This window comes from Syzygium oleosum, unplaced genomic scaffold, assembly GCF_021117445.2.
Source record: "Syzygium oleosum isolate NSW1041296 unplaced genomic scaffold, Sole_v2.1 Sole_v2.18, whole genome shotgun sequence".
Classification (NCBI taxonomy): Eukaryota; Viridiplantae; Streptophyta; class Magnoliopsida; order Myrtales; family Myrtaceae; genus Syzygium; species Syzygium oleosum.
The window spans coordinates 1,208,429-1,229,706 of NW_026607502.1; the positions used below are offsets into that span (position 1 = coordinate 1,208,429).

At 39.7% G+C, this 21,278-nt stretch overlaps 2 protein-coding genes and 1 pseudogene across 2 annotated transcripts; 2 read left to right on the forward strand and 1 right to left on the reverse strand.

Annotated features, from left to right (window-relative positions):
• Positions 1 to 264: 264 nt before the first annotated feature.
• Positions 265 to 1,860, forward strand: LOC115686612 (protein MOR1-like; annotated as a pseudogene).
• A 1,804-nt stretch (positions 1,861 to 3,664) lies between these two features.
• On the forward strand, positions 3,665 to 7,698 carry LOC115686625 (uncharacterized). Its single transcript, XM_030611979.2, has 4 exons — positions 3,665 to 3,828; positions 6,077 to 6,276; positions 6,462 to 6,726; positions 7,407 to 7,698. Exons 1-3 carry the CDS (start codon positions 3,739 to 3,741, stop codon positions 6,715 to 6,717), a joined length of 546 nt encoding a protein of 181 aa, XP_030467839.2. The 5' UTR covers positions 3,665 to 3,738; the 3' UTR covers positions 6,718 to 6,726; positions 7,407 to 7,698.
• A 1,169-nt stretch (positions 7,699 to 8,867) lies between these two features.
• Positions 8,868 to 10,517, reverse strand: LOC115686624 (dof zinc finger protein DOF3.6-like). The gene has a single exon (XM_030611977.2). It carries the CDS (start codon positions 10,321 to 10,323, stop codon positions 9,400 to 9,402), a length of 924 nt encoding a protein of 307 aa, XP_030467837.1. The 5' UTR covers positions 10,324 to 10,517; the 3' UTR covers positions 8,868 to 9,399.
• Between the last annotated feature and the right edge of the window lie 10,761 nt (positions 10,518 to 21,278).

Here is a 21,278-nt window from a genome sequence, read left to right on the forward strand (position 1 = left end):
TTTGGCTAAAGAAAAAGACATAAATTAAGGGCCCGATTATTTCATGAAAAACGAATAATTTGAAAAATATTCTTTTAAAAACGATCGCTTGTATCGTTTGAAATAACTAATGTATGAAAAATGCTTTCGTTACCGGTCCAAACATTTTTCGTGAACAATGAGAATTATTTATCATTCATTAAGTTTTATAAGTGAAACAAAAATCGGGATAAGATTTGTAATTAACTTGAGATTCATGTGATCAAACGGTTTAGATTCGGGTATCTGAGGGGTCGATTCTCAATGCCAGAAGTCATTGCCCCTGGATTGAAGTGGAGCTTGGTTATTCTCGTGGCGTTTTCATCACGAGCTTGTTCCCTCTGTGAAGGCTTTGATAAGCAGGGGTGCATCTGAATTGTGTTTTGTGAGGACCGTGCGGATGGGGTTGATGATTGATTTGAATGATGCGCAAGCATCAGAGGTTAAACTTTGATGTAGATCAATTTCTTGCTTTTGCGAGTCGAGGGGCATGATCATCTGTGCTTTTCGACAGCCTGCGAAACTCGGGAACGGGGTGTTGGAGCATGCCATGCGTGACCCGGAAGGCAAACGTGACGAACGATGTTGCCAAGGTTGCAGATGGGCTTGTTATGTCTTTAGCAGATCAGGTGATGATGCAAAAGACTGTTCCTTTTTCTGTTCCATTTCGATTTTCCACTTGAGGTGTTACTGCTATTCTTCATTGTTATTGGCATTATATCCATCCGATCTCTAGCAGATTTCCAAGACGACATTCTGTCTTAGCTCAACGGCAGCTTTAGAAGCATCGCACAAGCATGTCGAGAACGCCCTCCTGCAGGTCGGTTAAACATCAATTGGAGTTTCAAGCACATGCTTTCATTGCTACCTCTGTCTCGTCAATTATTCGTGTTTTATTCGGAACCTCAAACGGCTTTCGCTTGCTGTCAAGGAAGCCACTTTCGTGCTTCTCGTTACCAAGCTTCTTCTCGAGTTTTTGGACGAAAGGCTCACGTGCACATGGAGCGGGATGCAGCCTCGGGGATCTCTGAACATCTTGCTGCTTAAGATTCTGGTAATTCGGCGGAAAATTTCGAGAAGCTGTGTTAACTTTTCGAGTGTCTTGTTCCAGTGGTTTTGACTCGTGGTCACATATGTATAGATCTAACTTATCCTTAAAAAGTTTCTTATGTACTCATTTTAGTTTTTTTCACGACAATTTGACGAATAATTCGTTGCGAGCATCTGTATCTCAAAAGAATAAAGTCCAACATTCCTCGACCACGCAGGTTATGAAGAGTACTATACACTTTGTTGATCTCGGACAGCTTCCTTCACAATGTCCACAAGTATCTACAAGAACTGGGAATGCACAAAATTAGGCTAAGGTTTTCTCTAACAATTCAAGACTCGTGCTTTAGATTATTTACCTTCATCTGGTGTACACATGAACTGATGTCTTTTGTCTGGTGATGCAATTCTACTCTGGAAAGAGCTTCCATTGGTGATAGGCCGTTGCAAATGGCCCTCCCCTTTCTCCGCGAACTCGTCGAGTTCCGGGTATGGTGATCAAGGGTCACATCTCGAGGATCCCCAGGGGCACGGAGCCTCGGCCTATTATTCTTGTCTACATCAATCATTATCTTCAGGTAATTTACCAATACATTCTTGTTTGGTATAATCTCGATCTCGAAATGGAACTTCACAGTTTCTTGTAATGAAGTAAGACTTCGGCTGCTTTGAGAAGGCCACTCGGATCGCCTCCTGTTGAGTACGGGAAGTGGAGGTGATTCAGCTGGCTGCAGTTCAACACTCACGCCACACGTTCTGCAGATTCCTAGGGAGTTGCGACAGTGAGTACGTGCTGATCACGGGTGTAAAAAAAAAACGCTATACCCGAACCGAAATACGAACCGACCCGAAATTTTAGGATATTTTCGGTTCGGGTCTTACTATGTTCGGGTATACAATTATAAAATGGGTATCGTGACTTGTTTCGGTTCGGTTCGGGTCATAACACGAACCGAACCCGAAACACGTTACTTTACCAAAACTGAGTTAAAACCCAAAGTATTAACTCGCGATACACTCTCTCTCACGGAACGATTCGTCTCCTTCCACATGCCCTGTAAATTAGGCTTGTCATTTTCTTTATTAACTAGTAGACTCTGGGGTTTCTCCGAATATTTTTTGCTGCAACATTTTGATTGATAAAGCCCTGTAAATTAGGATTGAAAAGAGAGGCTTCTCAAATTCTCGGTGAAATGAAGAGGAATGGTCTAGCTCCTGATGCGGTTACATGGAGGACTCTTGACAAATTACATAGCAGTGTGAAATTGCAATCTTACTCCGAGGATTCAACGTCACAATCCGAAGAGTGTCTGCCTGTGTCGATGAGGGAAGATAGGTTTAAATACTCATGATGTCATCAAGAAGCATTAAAAAAGGTTTGCTGGTTTGGCAAACCCGCGGGAAAAAAATAGCTGGAAACCCGAAAAACCGACCCAACTCGAACCGACCCAACCCGGATTTTCAGTACGGGTCCTATGCAATACGGGTCGGGTTTGGGCCAGAGAGAGCTTGAAAACGTATGATTCGGGTCCGGTCGGACACTAGTAGAACCCGACCCGACCCGACCCATTGACACCCCTCTACAGTACGGATGGAGGTGCCAATTTCGAGGCCAAGAACAATGTAGTTTGCTTTTTTATTTTGCGCGCTTAAGTCTCGTTCAAATTAAAGTTGAAGCTTTCGTCTTAAATTAAGGGGAACCGTTTTGGATTTTTAAAACATTTTCTAAAAATGGATCTACTCATCCTCCACAGCTAAGTGCAATCCACGTGGCAAACTCCACGCCAAATATTGACGTTCGACTCGGATGACATAATGTGCGAAAAAGAAAATGTATTTTCTCAATCAGATGCCCTAATCCTTGACATGGTTGGTTTAGATTATCACGCTAACCTTGTATTAATTTTAATTTTATAATTTTTGAATTATATTACATGCTCCCTCTCTCTTTCTGTGGGCGAACGGTGCAATCAACAAGTGCTCCACTTTATCTTAGTTTTTTTATTTGGGGACAAACTCCACTTGATCTTAATTAAATATAGGAAAAAAGTTGCAAAAAATCACAAGCTATACCTACTGTGACATATTTATCTCGAATTTTATTTTTATACCATCAAAAACTCAAAATTATGCCCACTATGATACATTTACTAGAGCTTTTTCTTATGCCAGAGAAAACCCAACATTTATACCTAAGTGACACATTTACCGTTTGTCAATATTTCGTAGATAATTTTTCAATAAAAACGTTGTTTTTGTGAATACGTGGGCATCCATATAAGGAGATTTTTAACGGTTTTCATTGAAAGAACTTTGACGGAGTGTCGTACTGGTATAAGTTTGGAAATTTTGGTGTCACGAGAAAAGATTTAGAATAAATGTGTCGCGGTAGACATAACATATTATTTTTTTGGTGGATTCTGCCCTTAAATATAAGTATCTTGATATTTTCTATTATTTGAAAATAGTGTTTTTTGCGGCTCACCAAATGCTCAACATAATCACACATAATTAATTAAGATAAGACCGTTCTTTTTCAAGTTCTTTTTTTTTGGTCGAAAATCTTTTTCAAGTTGTCACGCAAGCTTTATCGTCTCTCTGTTTCTCACTCGCTTAAAGTACACACTTTTTGCTGTTGCTTTCCCCTCAGAGAGAGAGAGAGAGAGAGAGATGGCTTCGACGCTGGTTCTGGTGGTGGTGTTCGTGTTCGACTTGGTGGCCTTCGCGCTCGCCGTCGCGGCGGAGCAGCGGCGGAACACCGTGAGTTGGTCGCTGTCCATGTTGCTCAGCTAGAGAATTATGGTTTTCTTTTTAGCTGTTTCTGTGCATCTCTCTGGCTTTTCTCTGCTTTCCCTTTTGTGGGGTGCTCGTTCGTGTCCTGCTGGAACTTTTTGAGCTTCTGGGTCTGAGGCTCCGGTGATAGCCTGGATGGTTCCCGTGGGAATCTTCCGTGAGTTGTGTAGCTAGCTCGAGTTGGTGACTGTGAATTTGTTGGATATGTGTCGTTCTGTGAAAGGTTGATGCCGTGCGAGTGCTTTCACTCGGTTTAGAACTCGCCCTTCTGCTGAAACCTTCGAGTGTCCTGTGTCCGAGACGGGCTCGGGATGTTTCAGGAGAAATTGCCGGCGGTTTCGAGCTGGAACACTTGCTTAATTGTTTGAGAATTATGTCGATAGAGTGTAGTTTTGCTCTTTTTGGAGTTGGTTGAGCTTTATCTCCTTGCTGAGAGTTTATACTGGTGTGATATGTCCACAGTAGCTTTTATGTTCATCCATGAGCTAGAGTATTGGGTGTGTATTTCATGTTGTTTTGGATACAAATCTAGTTTTGACTTTTGTTTCCATTTACCATCTATTCTCTTCTGGATCTGGCGTGAACTTTTTGGAAGTATCACTGAATTTTATTCTTTAATGCATGAACTTGAAGCCTTAGATCGTGTTTTAGTGCTCTCATTGAATTTTGTGGAAGTATCGCTGAACCTAGCTCTTTAACAAATGAACTTGAAGCCTTATCTCTTGTTGTAGTGAGCTTATTGGAGGACATGATCCAGTTCATAGTGTGTGGGGCTTTCCCTTTTATTTCGAAACAAAAATTATCAGCTTCTCTTGCTCTTTTTTATATTAGTATACATGCCCTGTACTTTGTTTTGTTTGTATATTGTCAGTGAGGGTGCAGGTAGTTCCCAGATCCACTCTCTGATGTTCTTGTGCTTATATTTGATTGCCATAGAGCAAGGACGGATTTGTAGGATTCACTTGGGAAAGTAGTAGCTTTAGAGGAATGGCTTCGCGAGCTGAATTTTTAAGTTCCAAATCATAATTCTATCGGCTAGAAAAATAATTTTCTTGGATCATGTGTTGGCAGCTCAAAAATGACTGACTGTATGCATAACTACTTAAGTGGCCTTACTAACTGCCCTTTCTGCATTTCCTCCTCTCTGTTCTTCTTACTGGGCAGCTTTAGTTGTGTGGTTTTCGTGTAGTGGATGTGAGTGTATTGGCATTAGCTTGTTTGGCTTGTATTGAGGCTAGTCATCCCGAAGTTCTTGATAAAATGAAGCTTAACTTACCCACCAGGGAGACAAGGCGCTCTGGTGAGTATGCACTAACAGGGTCTTCGATAATTATACAAATGATTGCAAGTCCCATGACCTGATTATGAAGGCTTGAAAGAAACAGTGAAGTGCTTTCCTTTTCCTTTCGTTTTTCCTTCTTTGGAGAGGATAGGCAATTTTGGGATTGGCACTGTTGTTGGAGTCTCAATATGTATGTCAATGTACGACGATTCTGTAATATCCTGTAATTCCTATTCTTTCGTACTCGAACATAGTATAAATACATGTGTGCGGTCTCAACGACACACACGGTTGTTCTGCCCAATCCTTTCTCTTATTATAACAATATATGTAGTTAAGATGGCTCTATGATTCTTCCCACCTGACACTTTTTGCACCTTTAAGTGTCTTAAATTGAGTATTTGCCTCTACCTTCTTGAGGCACCACCCTGCCTAGATCATAGGTCCGTAAAGAGTTTGAACCTGTACAGGGTTTGTGGATCCTTAGAGTCATCATCTTATGCTGCATAGGATCTCTTCTGTTCATGTGATGCCTGTTGTTTTCTCATTCTCTTATCCTGTTTATTACGAATTAGTGACATTCAGCCATACCTAGGATCACAAGTTTAGGGAAAAATGCAATTCGCCAATTTTATTAAGTGTCTTTCGTCACTGGCTTCCAGCTTTTGATGGTTCTGTCGTTGCTTTGTGCAATATGAACATTCAGCTGGAGTCAGTACCTAGTCAAGCTAAGACTCTGGAACATGTCCACCAGGATTTTAACAGTTGTCGCAGACCAGTCCGACAGTACTCATGAAGTTATTCTTGGGCTTATAATTCATATCAAGATGTGCAGTATAAGACATACATAATGTGTGTAACTAGTCATGACAAATATAAGTAGCGTGGATTGCATACTCTGGTCGATCTCATCTGGAAATGTCATTTCTGCAGGCCAAGATTGGGGAAGATGCTGGAAAAAACTATTGTCGTTATGATTCGGACATTGCAACCGGGTTAGGCATTGGATCCCTATTGTTCCTTTTGGCTAGTCAGCTTCTGATAGTGGCGGTGAGCAGATGCTTATGTTGCGGTAAGGCTCTGAGGCCAAGTGGTGCTAGGACTTGGGCTATAGTACTCTTCATTACTGGCTGGTACGTGCTCTTCCAGAACTCCACATTCCCCTATCTTGAGATGTGACGTGGGTTTATTGCTAAAGCATTGATTCACTATGCTATGATGCTTATCTCCACAATTTTGTAGTTCTGGTCATATTTGTCAACCCCTTGAGACCTTCGGCAGTGACCCCAAGATTATTTTCTCGGCTTTTATCTTGTAGGGTATTCTTTATTATTGCTGAGGCTTGCTTGCTGGCTGGTTCTGTGAGAAATGCTTACCACACCAAATACACTACACAAATTCTCAGTAACCCCCCATCATGTGAGACCTTGCGGAAAGGAGTCTTTGGGGCTGGGGCTGCATTTATCATCTTCACGGGCATCGTTTCTGAGCTTTATTATGTTAGCTATTCCAGAGCGAATGAAGCTGTCGCACCTTATGCCAGAGATACCGGCGTGAGGATGGGGAATCTGTAGCCGATTTTGGTAAGTGGAAGGAAATGTCTTGGTGTAGTTTTTGAACTCTTGCATCAAACATGGCTGGGAATTGTTATTGATAGCTGTATGCATGATAGGAAGTTCCAATTAAATGTTGGTTTCATGTTGGTCGTTGTCTTGATTGCATACATTTGTGGGGTTACTGGTAGATGTTTGCCCATTCGGGATTGTTCAATTCCGCTCCTGAAGTAAAAGTAGCTTTTCTAACCTTTAATTTTACAGTTCATGTAGTAATATTTTTCTTTTTGGATCAAAAATGGTTTTCGATTGCTTGCTTTTGACTAGGTTAACATTATTGCAGAGTTTTACAAATGACCCTTTTGGTGCACTCCACCTAATGGTTGCCCTTTTAAATGAGGGCATTTTACTGGTCTATCATGTATTGAAATGAGCTGTATCATCTATAAAAGGAAATTGTGCAAGTGACAGGTCCACACAATGGATTACCAGAAGGCAGTTGGCTAGCTTTAGGATCATTATGTGTCAATTCAAAGTTCATTTGCAATGAATTTTTCTGGTTCAGTGCAATTTTTCTTAGATCAATGTGGTGCCCAGAATGTAAACTCCTGCACTTAATACAGATCCAACCGGCGAGGTTCACACGTACAATACACAAAAACCATGCATATTCACAATAGGTATATCCATGTGTTGGTATGTGTTTGCAGGATGTTGGAGGTGGTACTATCCACAGCTTGGAAATCCTCAATCGGTCGATATCGGGATCAGATTCCTTCTATTTCTCTAGTTGAACATTTCAATCACAAGTCACCCCATAATGAGAGCTTTGTGCTTTGCATCCAAGTTATGTACATAGCCTATGTAGAAATGTGGATTAGATGATCTCTTGATAGTTGAGCGTGTTTGAGTCTCGACGAGTGATTCATGCATGTATGCAAGCACCTATGTCGTCGACTCCTGTTGGTATATATAAACTCGACATCATAGTGTTGTTAGTAAGGTGATTGTGATTTTCTATTTCAATAAGCGTAAGGTCTCGAATTTGATTCTTTCTCTATCCGATCTCTGCGGTCAGTTCAAAGGGAGTAATTTCTTACGTATCTTCTATCGCTTCGATCTTAGTCATGTACGTATGAAATTAGCCTAGTACCATCATTTGATCACAGCTTCACAGCACTACGCAAACAAAAAGGAAAGAACTTGATGGTTGTATCTAAATATCGGTCTTGTTGCCAAGCCTCAAATTTGTGACCCGCCATTTATATGCAAGAGTAATTTTAGGGACTAATTTGTAAAACAATTCATAATCCCAAGTATCAAATTCTAAATGAGTATTTAAAATGGGGACATCTTAAAGTACTTAACAAGAATTTATCACATCACTAGGTAGATTATTTTTCGTACTCATAACACGATAGTTGCAACAAGTGTTGCTGCTTTGAGATGGCAACACTGTGATTTGAACACTCGATACGTAGCATTCAAATTAAATGCTTAATCACTCGGTTAATCCTGTTGATAGGACGACTCTAATTGTTCTTATTTTGATCGTATATCCACAAAAGCACTCCTCATTCTTCATAGATTAAGTTATACCCAAGGTCCATATGCTAGAAATTGTTATACCTCACAATTTGCTAAAGAGCCGGCAATAATACCACATGCATCATGCAATCCCAACACAAAATAGACGCATTCTTCTGAAACAAATTCAGTTATAAGCAGGCTTAACTATAGTTATGTCAAATGTTTAAAGTTTACAAGAGTTGATATAATACAATCACAAATGTAATTACAAAAACAAATTGCTAGTAGTACATTTAGATTGAGAAGAGCCATGCACATCTTTAACGTCTCTTCTGCCATGGAAATTAGACGAACGACAAGAAATGAGATGAAGACAAGAATGACATGAGATATCAATTGAGTTTCGAACGATTTCCTGACAAAAATTATACGATAACTTTAACATATCAAACTCAGATTCGAAATCGAGAATAGACCGACTGAGTGGACATATTTGGGTTCTTATATCTTTGCAGCACAACAAGAACAAGGTAACTATATATTTGCAGTTGCTAACTACTTTACAACCAGCTAGAGAGCTGTCTGGACAGGAGCAGAAAGAATTATTCTCTCTTCAAGTGGCTAAGTAGATTATGAGAAAATAAACAAAACCCTTCTCGCAAGATTCAATTATTCAAGACAAAATATATACTTGGAATACACATATCCATAAAGAATCTTCCTATCTCATTTTGTCAGTCCACTCCAGCTGGAGGAAGACCCTACTCATCTAAATCACCATCCTATCACCATCCACAATATCACAGACATTCCCCAGGAAAGAAAAATCATCTGAAAAACCAAACCCCATCTCAACTCAAATTATACATTATTAATTCTTGCGTTGCACATGCATGCACTCACGTGCATACACAGCTTTGCTTACATGAATGGAGAGAGAGAGAGAGAGAGAGAGAGAGAGAGAGAGACCTGGAGATGCAGGCACTAAAATAGACGGCTTCAAACAGTCTAGTCTATCTCTCTGCCTAAATTTGTTACAAGTTATAAGAATTAAGTCACAGACAGACAGTTTAATTCTAGAGATTCAAAAACATCAATCATACCATTGATATATCCCAAAAGAAACAAGAAAAGAAAAACCAAGGTTATGTATAGTGAAAAACTAAGCTGCCCTCACAGTGGTTTGTTCTCAACATCATCCCAATTCGGAAAACTCAGATTGGTAGAGACCAACTTATCCATCTCATCCCAAACCCAGTTATGACTGGTGTTGTTGATCACCTCCATGCCAATATTGCCGAAATTCCATGGCTGAGTACATGTTGAGGTGGGCAGGACACTGGTGGTGTTGATTGTTGAGCAATCCTCAAGAACTGGCTTGTATTCTCTTGTTTGAGCATCCGCAGTCGATGAGAAGCCGAAGGACGAGATCGGTGTCAAAGAGCAATTGTCTCTCACCAAAGGGCTTGAGCTTTGAAGCAAAGGGAAGTGAAGATTCGCACTTGCACTTTCAGGTGCAGAGAGTGATGAGCCCAAAAAGACGTTACTGTTGCCGCATAAGTTATCGAGTGGAGGTGGTTGAAAAATCAATGCCTGATAGATCATTTCATTCAAGTTTTTCTGATCACAAACTTCACTTTGAAGATCTTGAAATTTTTGCTTTTCACGAGCTTGAACGGGGGCATCAGAGGTGGCGGCGGCGGCGGCGTTGGCGGTCAAGGTGCTGCGTGAGGTGGCAGAACTGGAATTCGCCACTGCGGAGGAGGGTTGAGAGGGTTTCGGACGCTTATTCTTTCGACCGCCACCCACTGGGACGTTGCGGAGGGTGCCGCCTTTCGTCCAGTGCCTCTTGCAGGTCTTGCAAAAGTGTCTGGGCTGTGACTTGTTGTAGTTGTTGAAGTAACAGAACTTGGTGTTTGTGGAGTCACACCTGGGACACTTCAATGGCTCTGATGGCTGATGAAGCTGGTTCTGGTGTTGCAGAGGCCTCTTCATTGGAAGAGATTTGGGAATCTCTAGGGTTTGGTGGTGATCCTGCAATAAAGACTGGTTCCAATCAAACCCATCGTTTGAAACTTGCTTTGTACTCAAACCCATCTTTAGTTCTCTCTATCAAATCCACCCTCCAAAGCTAGCTGGGCTTCAAAACTAGCAGTTTGATCTAATACCAAACACCTAAAGGAGAAAGGGAAAGCGAGGAAAAGGAGTCAACGAAATCTGTTTCGAGCTAGCCTTTGGATCTTAGTGCAAGGAGAGAAATCAATCTGAGGAAGGTGATGAAGATCAGACTGTATTTTATGAGCCAAAGGGTGCTCTGTGCAGAAGAATCAATGGATGACGATGGCGACGGTGACGATGGATTTGGCGTGTGAGATGCTGCCAAAGAAATGCCCAGGAAGGTGGTGAGAAGTTCGCATATCTTGAACTGTCTCTCTCTCTCTCTCTCTCTCTCTCTCTCTCTCTATGTACCTGTGTATGAATGAATCTATCTGTAAAAGGAACATGAGAAAGAAGATGGAGGGGGCTTGTCGTATGGTCCAAGAGAGCTTTGGTTGATATGTGTGTGGGGCTTGTGGGTTTAGAGCACTATATAAAACTATACTCCAAAGAAAATTTTCTGCATTATCATTGTCACTTCCCTCTCCACACATTATAAATTTATAGAGAAAGGGAGAGAGATTTTACTTAACCACGAAGGTCAAGGTGGGTTCCCGACACGTGGACGTGTGGCAGCCGTTGATAGTGCTTTTCCTCCTCATGGATTTTTGCGGAAAGAGAATATAATTCCCCTCCATGCCACAATGCCAATTGCCATTGCACGTGTATTTATTTATTTTTTCTTTATAGTAAACATTAAGCTTTGAGTGGAAGTTGCACAAACCATGCATTTCCTGGATCATTCCATGTTGTCTTTCCCTTGTGGCCAAAGCAATCCAAATTTACTCAGAAGAATAAACATCCGATATATGCTAGTGAGAATAGAGGACTTGATAAGAGAGTCATATGTTGTGTATACTACATGTTGGTGTTCAAATAAGGAGAAATGCTCAATATGGTCATAAATGAACTTCACTAAACCGCATGTCTCGAGCGATGTGTATACTTTTACTAGTGAGTCGAGTGAAGCAAATGACATTAGCCTCGTCTGGGACCTCAGGAAATTCATAGTAAAATGTCGGGAGATCCAACGATATTCTTAAGTAATTGCGTCATATTCAAAAAGTCAATGTGAATGCGACAAATCCCCTTGATGTTCCGGGCATTATTCGCAGTCGTTTTGCCCTTTTTTTCGAGCAAGAATTCACGATATTTCTCTCACTCCTCAGAGTCATGCATGAATGTTCCTTTGGCTATTTTGATGGGGTTTTATAATAACACTTGTCATACATTAACATGGTGAGAGACAAGATCTAAACTTAAGTTAATAAGGCGGCTAAGATTCTTTACACCTTATAACATGAGATCCAACATGCAATTTCCAACATGAATCAATCTTATCCGCGTCAGATCTGTGAAAGAGACAAATCATGAGTTCCTTAGTCATGGCATGAATAACTTGCTTTCTTGTCTTTAAAAAGTGATTGGTGTTATGTGAAAAAATTACCCAGTTAGTCCGAAATTTACTTTACGAATATCAATTTAGTCTTAAATTTTTACGCATAACTCCGATGTACTCCTGATCAATTTTCGTCGAAATAACTATATTGGAATTTTGCGCAAGCGTTTAGGACTAAATTAGCAAAATTAAAAAGTTTAAGACTGAATTGGCATCAGTACAATAAGTTTATGACCGATTGAACAATTTCCTCATATTCATTAGCATGAATTATGTAATCGCATTTCCTTCATTGTGTCTTTATAATTAATCATCAAAAGGAAAACTTTATCAACTTGAGATGGTGCATTTGGCTCATCAAATCACACATTAAGCCCTCATGCGTAATTTATTTACGGGATTTACATGCTAAAATATTTTGAATTGGATTTTCTAACATAACATCGTAATCAAGTTCTATACCATGTCACTAATTCACAAAGATTTATATACTCAATATATACACAGATTTTCGTTCTCTCCCCCATCCCATTATCACAATCTCTACATAGCCTAGAGACCTAGAAATAGAGAATTCGATGGATACGCGAGATCTTTAGAAAATAATTCTATGGGCCTATGTGCATGTGATTCCACGTTGCCAAGTTGAAGTACATGTTTCATCATCTCATGCACGTGTAGGGCGGTCGCTTGTTTCCTTATATTATTGGCCGATCGATTTATAATTTTTCCAATTCTTTTCTGTATATTTCATAAGAGAAAGGGACAACCTCTGACCCAAAAAAAAACAGAAGAAGAGAAAAGGACAATCATGTACTGTCTAGGGTTAGCTGAAGAGCTAGGGATCGCAGCAGAGAATGTGGTAATTTCAAGTACACATATTATTACGAGCTTGGAAGACAACTTGTGTTGGTTATACCGAATCTTGGGTCTTGTCAAATTGGCTGTCACCGGCCACACAAATATATAATGTATAATATATAGATATATAAAGAAATTATATCAATCTACAAATTAAAATGACGCATGCAGGCATGCCATGCACGCGAAGATGCTGTTTATCTCAAGTGAAAGGTGACAACATCTGGTGCTATATGGTTTGTTTTTATCCCCATTCTTCCTTCCGGTTCTTTTCTTGTGTTGAGTTTGGAATAAAAAGAATGACCGGGTTTTCTTATTTTCAAAAAAACAACATACTAAAAGCTCTTTTCATATGAAAATAAGATATTTTATTTCCACATTTTATGGCTGATAAATGAAAATTTTTAAAGAAAAAATTGCTTCCATTTCATTTAAAAAGGAATTAGTCCACTATTAATTGAAAATCACACGTCTTAACTTTCAAAACATTGTAACCAAATAAGTTTTCGAAATTGTTATCCATACTGAAATTTCCCAAATTTCCTTTTTGTTGACAATTTTTATCTTTACTCACTAAACCCAAGTCAAGAAAACAAAAAATTGAGAAGAAAAGGACATTTTCATTTTCATGGAAAATAAAAAATACTTAAGTATTTGGTGATTACATTAAGTTTAGCACATTGAGAATTGATTAGAAAATATTTTTAATTAATAAAAAAGGGCTAACGCTGCCAGAAGAATAATCGACATGTATTCCCTATAATTAATTATTCCCAGCTTAAGATACACTCTCTGTAAATTCCTGCTTTGTCTCATAATGAAACAAGAGAGAGCTCTGACGGGGGTTTACAGGAAAATCATTAATTCAATATCATCCAAATAATCAGAATAAATCAAATCAATATATCCTCGCAATTAATAATTTTATTCCTCGCTTTAGATTTCCTAATCAATCAAGGGTTCCCCTTCCCTTTAAATATATAAATAAATAAGATTCCTTCATCATTGTCAGTCTCAATAGTCAAAATATAGTTGTTGTGTGGACTATTAAAATATATGTGCTAGTAATTTTTCATCTAAAATACGACTTAGCTAATCCATGCGACTTTTATGATACAAGGTTATAGTGTGCTAGGGTTTCTTGGGATCAAGCTTATATCGGATACAGGTCACTCCAATTTGGGGGGTTCTCGGTGAAATTGTACTTGATTTCGTTTCGGGGCTTCGATCGGTTTCGATTTGTGCTACCGAAACGCGAGCTTTTCCGGGTGCAAATTGTCTCGGATCGAGTCGAGTCGGGTCCGAGCAGTTCGATATCTTTCCCAGAGAAATAGCAATCGGCCTTTGTCCGTATGGATCGGTTTTTGAGTAGGTTCGTCGATTCGGGTACCCGAAATTGTCATCTCCAAAAAAAAAATTATGAATCGGTTGTACAATCAGGACCATGAAGACCCACGTGGGAGTAATTAATCGAGGCATACAATGGCCAGAGAGAATATTGTGATTATAATTATTCAATTGTAGCTTATTCTAATAAAGATATTATTCTCAGACAATGCGAACACAAAATCAAACATGGTCGGTCAGTTTAGGTAAAAGATTTGAGGTTTGTGGTGGCGTTTTCCACATTCTCAGAGAGAGAAAAACGTAGCAATCAAAGAGAATGTTTGTCGGACGAATTTGAAAACGACCCGGAAATTTTTAAATTAATTCCCACGAGAAATTCGTACTTAGATTCCGATTTTGATTAAGGGGGGGTCTAATTATTCGACTGGGGAGCTAAGACCATCATTCCCTCCTTCGTACTTTTGATTAGTATCTTATTGTGTTGGAATTATTTTAAAATTTCAACTGTGGAACCAAGGTTTTGATTATTCATAATTGACTATGACCAAGCCAGCAGGTACCGCGCATGACGAATTAAGTATAGTTTTTTTTTTCAGGTGATGAGCGATGACCTAAAGTGAGATGGTTGCACGTGTTGGCAATTGAGGAGTCCAGGTTGGAGGGTAGATCTAATGGTGGGATTAGTGGAATTGATTAGTTTGATCTGTTAAATCAACTCAATTCGGCAAAGAAAAACGAAGTTACAGTTGTCCAATCGGAAAGCTTGAGTCAGTAGGTGGAGGAATGTGAATGAAGAGCATGTAAAACCATAGACAATAGGGATGAGCAATAGGAATTGTCCGGACTAGATCGAATCGGCTGGTTCTGGGCGATTCCTAGGGGCGCCGGTCAATTCCCGGTTCTATAAAATTGGGACCGGTGATTTTCGTTCCAATTCCCGATTGCAGGGTGGAATTGCCTACCCAGACCAATTATTTTTTTATTTCTTAAAAATCTTTAAAGAAACCCTAATCACATATTTACAATCACACTCACTCTTTCCCTCTCAAGCCTCTCATGCTTGCTTTTTCCTTCTCGGCTCTCATGCCTCTTTCGCAATCACAAACCCTAATCGCTCTTTCCCTCTCATGCATCTCTCACTCAACTCTCAAATGGTGCCACCCCCTCTCGCCTAAGTAACGTCCCTCTCGCTCAACTCTCAAACGGTGCCATCCTCTCTCGTCTAAGTCGCGTCCCTCTCGCTCAAGCTAGCCGCCTCCCTCTCGCAGTCTCATCTCGAGTCTCGACTCTCATCTCCCTCTCTTGCTCTGTTTTTGTGCATCTCTTCAAGGTAATATCCAATACTCTGTTTTTTGTCATTTTCATATAAAATACAAATTATAGGCTAATAGGAATGTGAGGCTGTGTGATTTTGCAATTTAGGATTTTGCTTATAGGGATGGAAGTGTTCATAGTTTTCAGAACTTGTGAGGCTACGTGATTCCATTGGACCAACCGGGAATCCCATTCCCGGTTCCAGAAACTTAGAATCGGTCCCCTTGATCCGGTTCCCGGATCCTAGGTGGAAATCGGACCGCTCGAGAACCGATAGCCCCTAGTAGACAAGCGGCGCATGAATAGTGAAATTTAACGAACATAGGTCCGCACTCACGAAATATACTAAGGCAGAACTTGGCAGGAAGACTGCACGTATATAAAAAGCGTACGAACTCCGTCTATAAGCGATGCGGAGTATCTTTTAAAGATTAATTTACATGCGAGATAACTAATTGTGGCGGTGGTTCATATCTCCACCTCTATTCAAATGATTTTCCCATCATCATTCCGAAAAATGAACTGAATCGATTAGTTGTCGCCAATGCAGTGAATTGCATCTCCATATATGATGGATTCTTGTCAAGATTGACTGGAAATTTCATAATTGCAATTGATAGATAGACAAGGTGGGACAACTAGGGATTACCATGGCCATCATCATGGCAAGCAAAGAAAATAATGCATGGTCCAATGGGACTGAGGCATCACTTCTGAAAGGGAAGTGGATGCTGCTTTTGTTCCCCGCCTTTAACTTTTTTTCGGGACACCAGACTCGAGATCGTGTTATAGTCTGATTTTTTTTTTGACGTTAGTGTAGCATACGTGCTGAACTGAATATGGAAATCGCGTGTCGTCGAAGGTGGCCGGTCCTACGTGGGTCCCACCCATTCTGGACTGAACCGATTCGGCTTAGTACTTGGACTATGTTCATCTAACATCTCTAAGCTTCAAGGGCAATAATGACATCACGAGATAAATTGTATCGAACGATCACCTAATACTCTCTTTAGAAACTTAAGAAGTGTCTGTCAAGTGCATATGATTTCGAGACCCGTAAGTCGTGAGCATAAAATTGGTGCATTTTTTATAATTGAGGTACCAAGGTAATAATCGTGGTCGTATTCACCATTCCGTAGCGACATGTGATTAATTGTAGGTAGTTATAGAAGGTTAGATGCGTCGAGAGCGGCTCTAATTTTCTAACAAAACCCTAGACTGAGTTACGATTCTCATAGGTGGGCCAAGAAGGTTTTTTCGGAATAGCATGCCTAACGTCTTTTTAATCTAAAACAATGAACAAGAAAAAAGAAAGAAAATTCAACTTAATGTCAATTTGAGTTGTTTTAATTAAGGAAAACTGGTCAACATTTGCGCATGCACAACGTACAGATTAACCAGTAAGCCAGTGTCGTCGATGGTGCAGTCAAAGCACATATATGATCGATATGACTCTTGTTGGGGAGGTTGGAGAATAATCAATGATTCAGTGCTAGTGCCAAAATTGGCAGTACTACACATGAATTCTTTGTCACTAATCCATCTGGTTGTGATTCTAAATTTGGTAAAATGTACAACAAATGTTGCCAGCTAAGCGCGGTCGGCTGTATGAATCCTGTTACGCTATTTTGCTCGATTCTTTATCAAATCCTCCATAATCTCTAAATACCACTATTCTCGATCAAAGTAACACTCGTTTCTCGGACAGATTAATTTCTAATCACGTCTTTTCTCATGTGCTCGCGAGCCTAGCGAAACATTCTCGTACCGCCTCCGCTCATTTTGCGCACATGTTAATGTTTAACCCGTAGCCTATAGAATTTGCCTTCATTCGCAGAGCATCATCTTGAACATGTCATCAAGTCCATTATTAATATAGATGAGGACTTAGAAGAACCTTGGATTAACCCTATGGTTATGAGCAAGTCTTTTTGTGGGGAAAATTGTCTAAAAAGTTCTAAACCTATAATACAGAGGCCAATTCAATACTAAACTTTTCAAGTTGGCCATTTTAGTCTAGAACTTTTTGACAAATTTGCCAATTTTATTTTTTTTGGCCAATTTTGGCCAGAAATCAATGACATGGACGCCATTACTAACGTGGATAATTTTTGCAATTTTTTTCAAAACTTTTAAATTTGTTATGAATATTTTAATTCTTTTCTTTTCTTTTCATTTTATTGTCCTTCTTCCCCAAAGGGCCGGCAGGGGTTGCCAGCCATAGGCAAAGGCCGCGACGCCCTTGCCGGGCACAAATTTGGCAAGACGGCCCTCACCTCACACAGATCTGGCTAGGCGAGGGCTGCCCTCGCCAAGGCCTCGGTAACCCCTGCCGGCCCTTGAGAAGAACAGTAAAAAAGAATGGAAAAGAAAATAAATTAATAAAGAAATTCACAAATTTTTCGACAATCCTCCCGTTTCCTCTCTACCTGCTCAAGGTGAAGTGACCACCCGATAATACATATTCTTTTGTCGTAGGCTTGTAGGCAACACATGGCCCCTTCCTTTTGAGAACCCTCCAAAGAGTTTCTCCTTATACTCGACCCATAAATTTTCTCCAAGCATAAGAAGTGCCTATTCAATTTCTTTGTAGGTCCAACGATACATGACAAAGAAAGATCAAAGTCTACAAAAACGTGGGCCACGAAAGGCATCATAAAATCCTATTTGAAAAAAACGTCAAAAGGGTCCATCCGGGACAACTTCTTTTGATTTCTATCTCTCACTTGTTACTTCTAAATCTCAAACTAAAACATGCTCCAACTTTTTGAAAAATTCCAAATGAAAAATTATATGTTATATACGTGCTTCCAGCATGCCGATATCTATGTATCCTGAACGATTTTCAAACAGTTTGCATCAAGCAGAACTCGAATTACGAGACGCACGAACTCGACGAATCGAAAGCTACGATGTGACGTCAATCAACCTAACTCTTAACGATTAGTCATGCGAGGTGGGTCCATAAGAAAAAAGCATGGTAATACATGTCTGCGCCGTAACGGAGAAGTAAAGAATGTGGCTAAAAGCAGTGATGTTCATGCGCCTTAGCGTGCATGCACGTCTTGGCCCTCGTCCCAATCTTTATTCCTTGCTTGCTTTCCAGGATAAGAGACCCCCATTGTTGAAGCCTCTTTCATTGAATATACTAATTCCACGAGCTGTCGCATTAGGGTTTTCTGCCAACGAAGAGGGTTTCGCTCGGACGTGTCGTGTTTGGATTCGTCCCGTCTTCCTTAGTCAACTTCATTTCTTTTCTTAATCTCAAAGGTCAATGTTGTCGCACGGAATAGGATGCAGCGGAGGGGGGGACAAAGGGACAAAAATCTCACGAAAGATCCCAAAATTTTCTCCTCAGATACCAATATCTCGAATTGTTTTCCGCCTAACCAATACCCTCACGACGCAAAAGCACCTTTAGCGGTGGTTCCGTCCGTTAATGGCCATTAAAGATCCGATGCAAAAGCACGCGTGGACAGCACCACATCAGATTTTTAACAGCTGTTTTGGCTAGAAGTCTAACGGAAGGTACTTTCGGGTTATTGGAACAAGGTTTGGAACTTGGCGAGACGAGAAAAGTTTCAAGTATTGATCGATATCACATGGAAAAGTTTTGGAATTATCCAAGAAAAAACTTATAAGGGGGAAAAGGGAATTTAGATAAAAATTCCGATACTATCATTAAAACTGGAATATTGAAAACATATTCCAAAGTATATCCTAACTCTATTTTCGTTATATGATATTGCTCTTTAAGGTGTAAACAAATTAATAAAAATGCGATATAATATATATATATATATATATATATATATATATATAATATTTGCGAGAATGAGCTAAATAATATGTTCGCGCTGGATTTTGACGATGGTGATGGTTTAGTTCGGTCATACACAGTTTCCAGTCAAACCATGAGTAATAGCAGTAGTGTATCTAAAAGGAACATCGTGCACTTGTTGCATGATATAATAATAAATAGTATAAAAAAAAAAAAAGGTGGTGTCCAACTTTTGTTGACGTTGATTTAACCAAAAAAAAAAAAAAAACTTTTGTTGACGTTGCTTAATTGCGAAGAAGCCGCCAGGAGATGACGCAGATATCAATTGGAATGCACATCGTTCGTGACACGACGACGATGTTGACTGAGTCGTCAAACGTGCGATAGTGTACTAGAATGATTGTAGGATTTTCGCTCTATGATAATTTCACCTCACTTTACCTCGTCATGTAGCGACGCTTCGAGACCAATCTAGGGAACTCTTTCCTCGGCACAATGGAAATTCATAATTTAAAGGAAGAATTACCACTGGCGAGGCTCGCCTTGGCCAGTGGCCGGCCCTTGCCTCTAGCTGGTCGTTAGGCCGGCGATTGGCTAGAGATTGAACATGACGGGAGGAAAAAAAAAAGGGAAAGAAAAGAATAAAAAAGGGAAAAATAAAATAAAAATTCGAAAAATTATTAAAAATTGTCTACGTCAGCGCTAGTTGTGCCACGTAGAACGGCTGGCGTCTATAACGACGTTACCCAGCCAAAATTGGCAAGATGAACTGAATTAGCATAAATGCAAAATGTTTAAATTTAATTGGCCCGTTTTGATAATTTTTCCTAATTTAAACTCGAAAGAACAATTCTCATGCCACAACTCTTTTTAACTCTTTAGTCGTTATTAGCTTAAAGGGCCGTGCTAGGCTCGGGCACCATCTTTACCGTTTTATAATTTGTCAAAATTATGATAGAAATAGTATGCTAATTTATAAAATGCAATAAAAAAAACTAACATGGTGGATATTTTAAATGATTTTTCCAATAGAATAATAGTTTTTCCAGCATTTGAAATTTCCAAAGTGGTGATTACTTTAATTGAATTGCTTGGTGATTTGTACCCATTGCCGGTACGAACCAAAATATACAATTTCATAGCTATATCACAACAAACGTGGACTCGAATTCAACGTCAACTCGAAGAAATTTCTACCGAGAAATTTCGCGAATCATGTGTCGTAACTTTATGTGACGTAAGAGTCAATGTTAGGAGTGCTTTCACAGTAATCTTGTTCTCGAATGATTAATTCTTGGAAACGGAAATAAAATTCCGGGAGATGGATCACGTTTTGTCTGATTTTTATCTTTCCTTTTAAAGAGTCAAGCTTGGGTTGATAAGACTTACAATTTTCGAATTTAATCACCAAAAACCCAAAATTATATCCGTTATAACACATTTACCATAACCCTTATTTTTCTCTTACACTAAAAATCTTAAACTTGCACATGTGTAATACATTTATCCTCCGTTAAAATTTTGTCGATCAACACCGTTAAAAAACCATCTATACGGACGTTGGAAAGCAAATGGTATCAACATGGCGTTCATTTAGCTTAAGTAAAATAAAAATGATGTTTTGATCGAGAAATCACCTGATAGAACATTGACGGGGGTAAATGTTTTGCATAGGTACAAATTTGGACTATTTTATGTTACAGAAAAATTTTAGGTTGAATGTGAAATTTTTGTTGGCTTTTTCCTTTAGAAAAAAATCCTTTTCGAGAGAGAGAGAGAGAGAGAGAGAGAGAGGGAGGGAGGAGGGGTGAAGATGCCTGTTGGTTAGTTGGACATAAATGGGCCCCCACCTGTCACGAGTAGCAGCAAAGCGAGTGGCGAAATTACGCTTACCGACTCCCGGAAAAGACAGGTAATATGACACCCTCCATGTCTGGTCCGACAACCACATCTTTCTCGTTAGGAGTTGTTCAAGAGACGCACAAAAGATGAAGAGGCTTCCACAGCACGTTTCATGGCAATGGACAAATCGAGGAGATTGTGGCAACACGGAGAACACAAACACTTGATCTTTAGCTTTAACAATGTAACTCTACGGTCTGCCAAGTACCAGCAACACCCGTTGATCTCTTTCCCAAACTGCAAATTTCCACCGAAACAACATTTCCGACTTAATCCGATGGACAAAACACA

Bases quoted from the DNA above. Each gene is read 5' to 3' on its own strand.
- LOC115686625 (XM_030611979.2), top strand. From the start codon at position 3,739: ATGGCTTCGACGCTGGTTCTGGTGGTGGTGTTCGTGTTCGACTTGGTG. The intron at 3,829-6,076 runs GTGAGTTGGTCG...TCATTTCTGCAG, and splicing joins CGGAGCAGCGGCGGAACACC to GCCAAGATTGGGGAAGATGC. The intron at 6,277-6,461 runs GTACGTGCTCTT...TTTATCTTGTAG, and splicing joins GTACTCTTCATTACTGGCTG to GGTATTCTTTATTATTGCTG.
- LOC115686624 (XM_030611977.2), bottom strand. From the start codon at position 10,323: ATGGGTTTGAGTACAAAGCAAGTTTCAAACGATGGGTTTGATTGGAAC.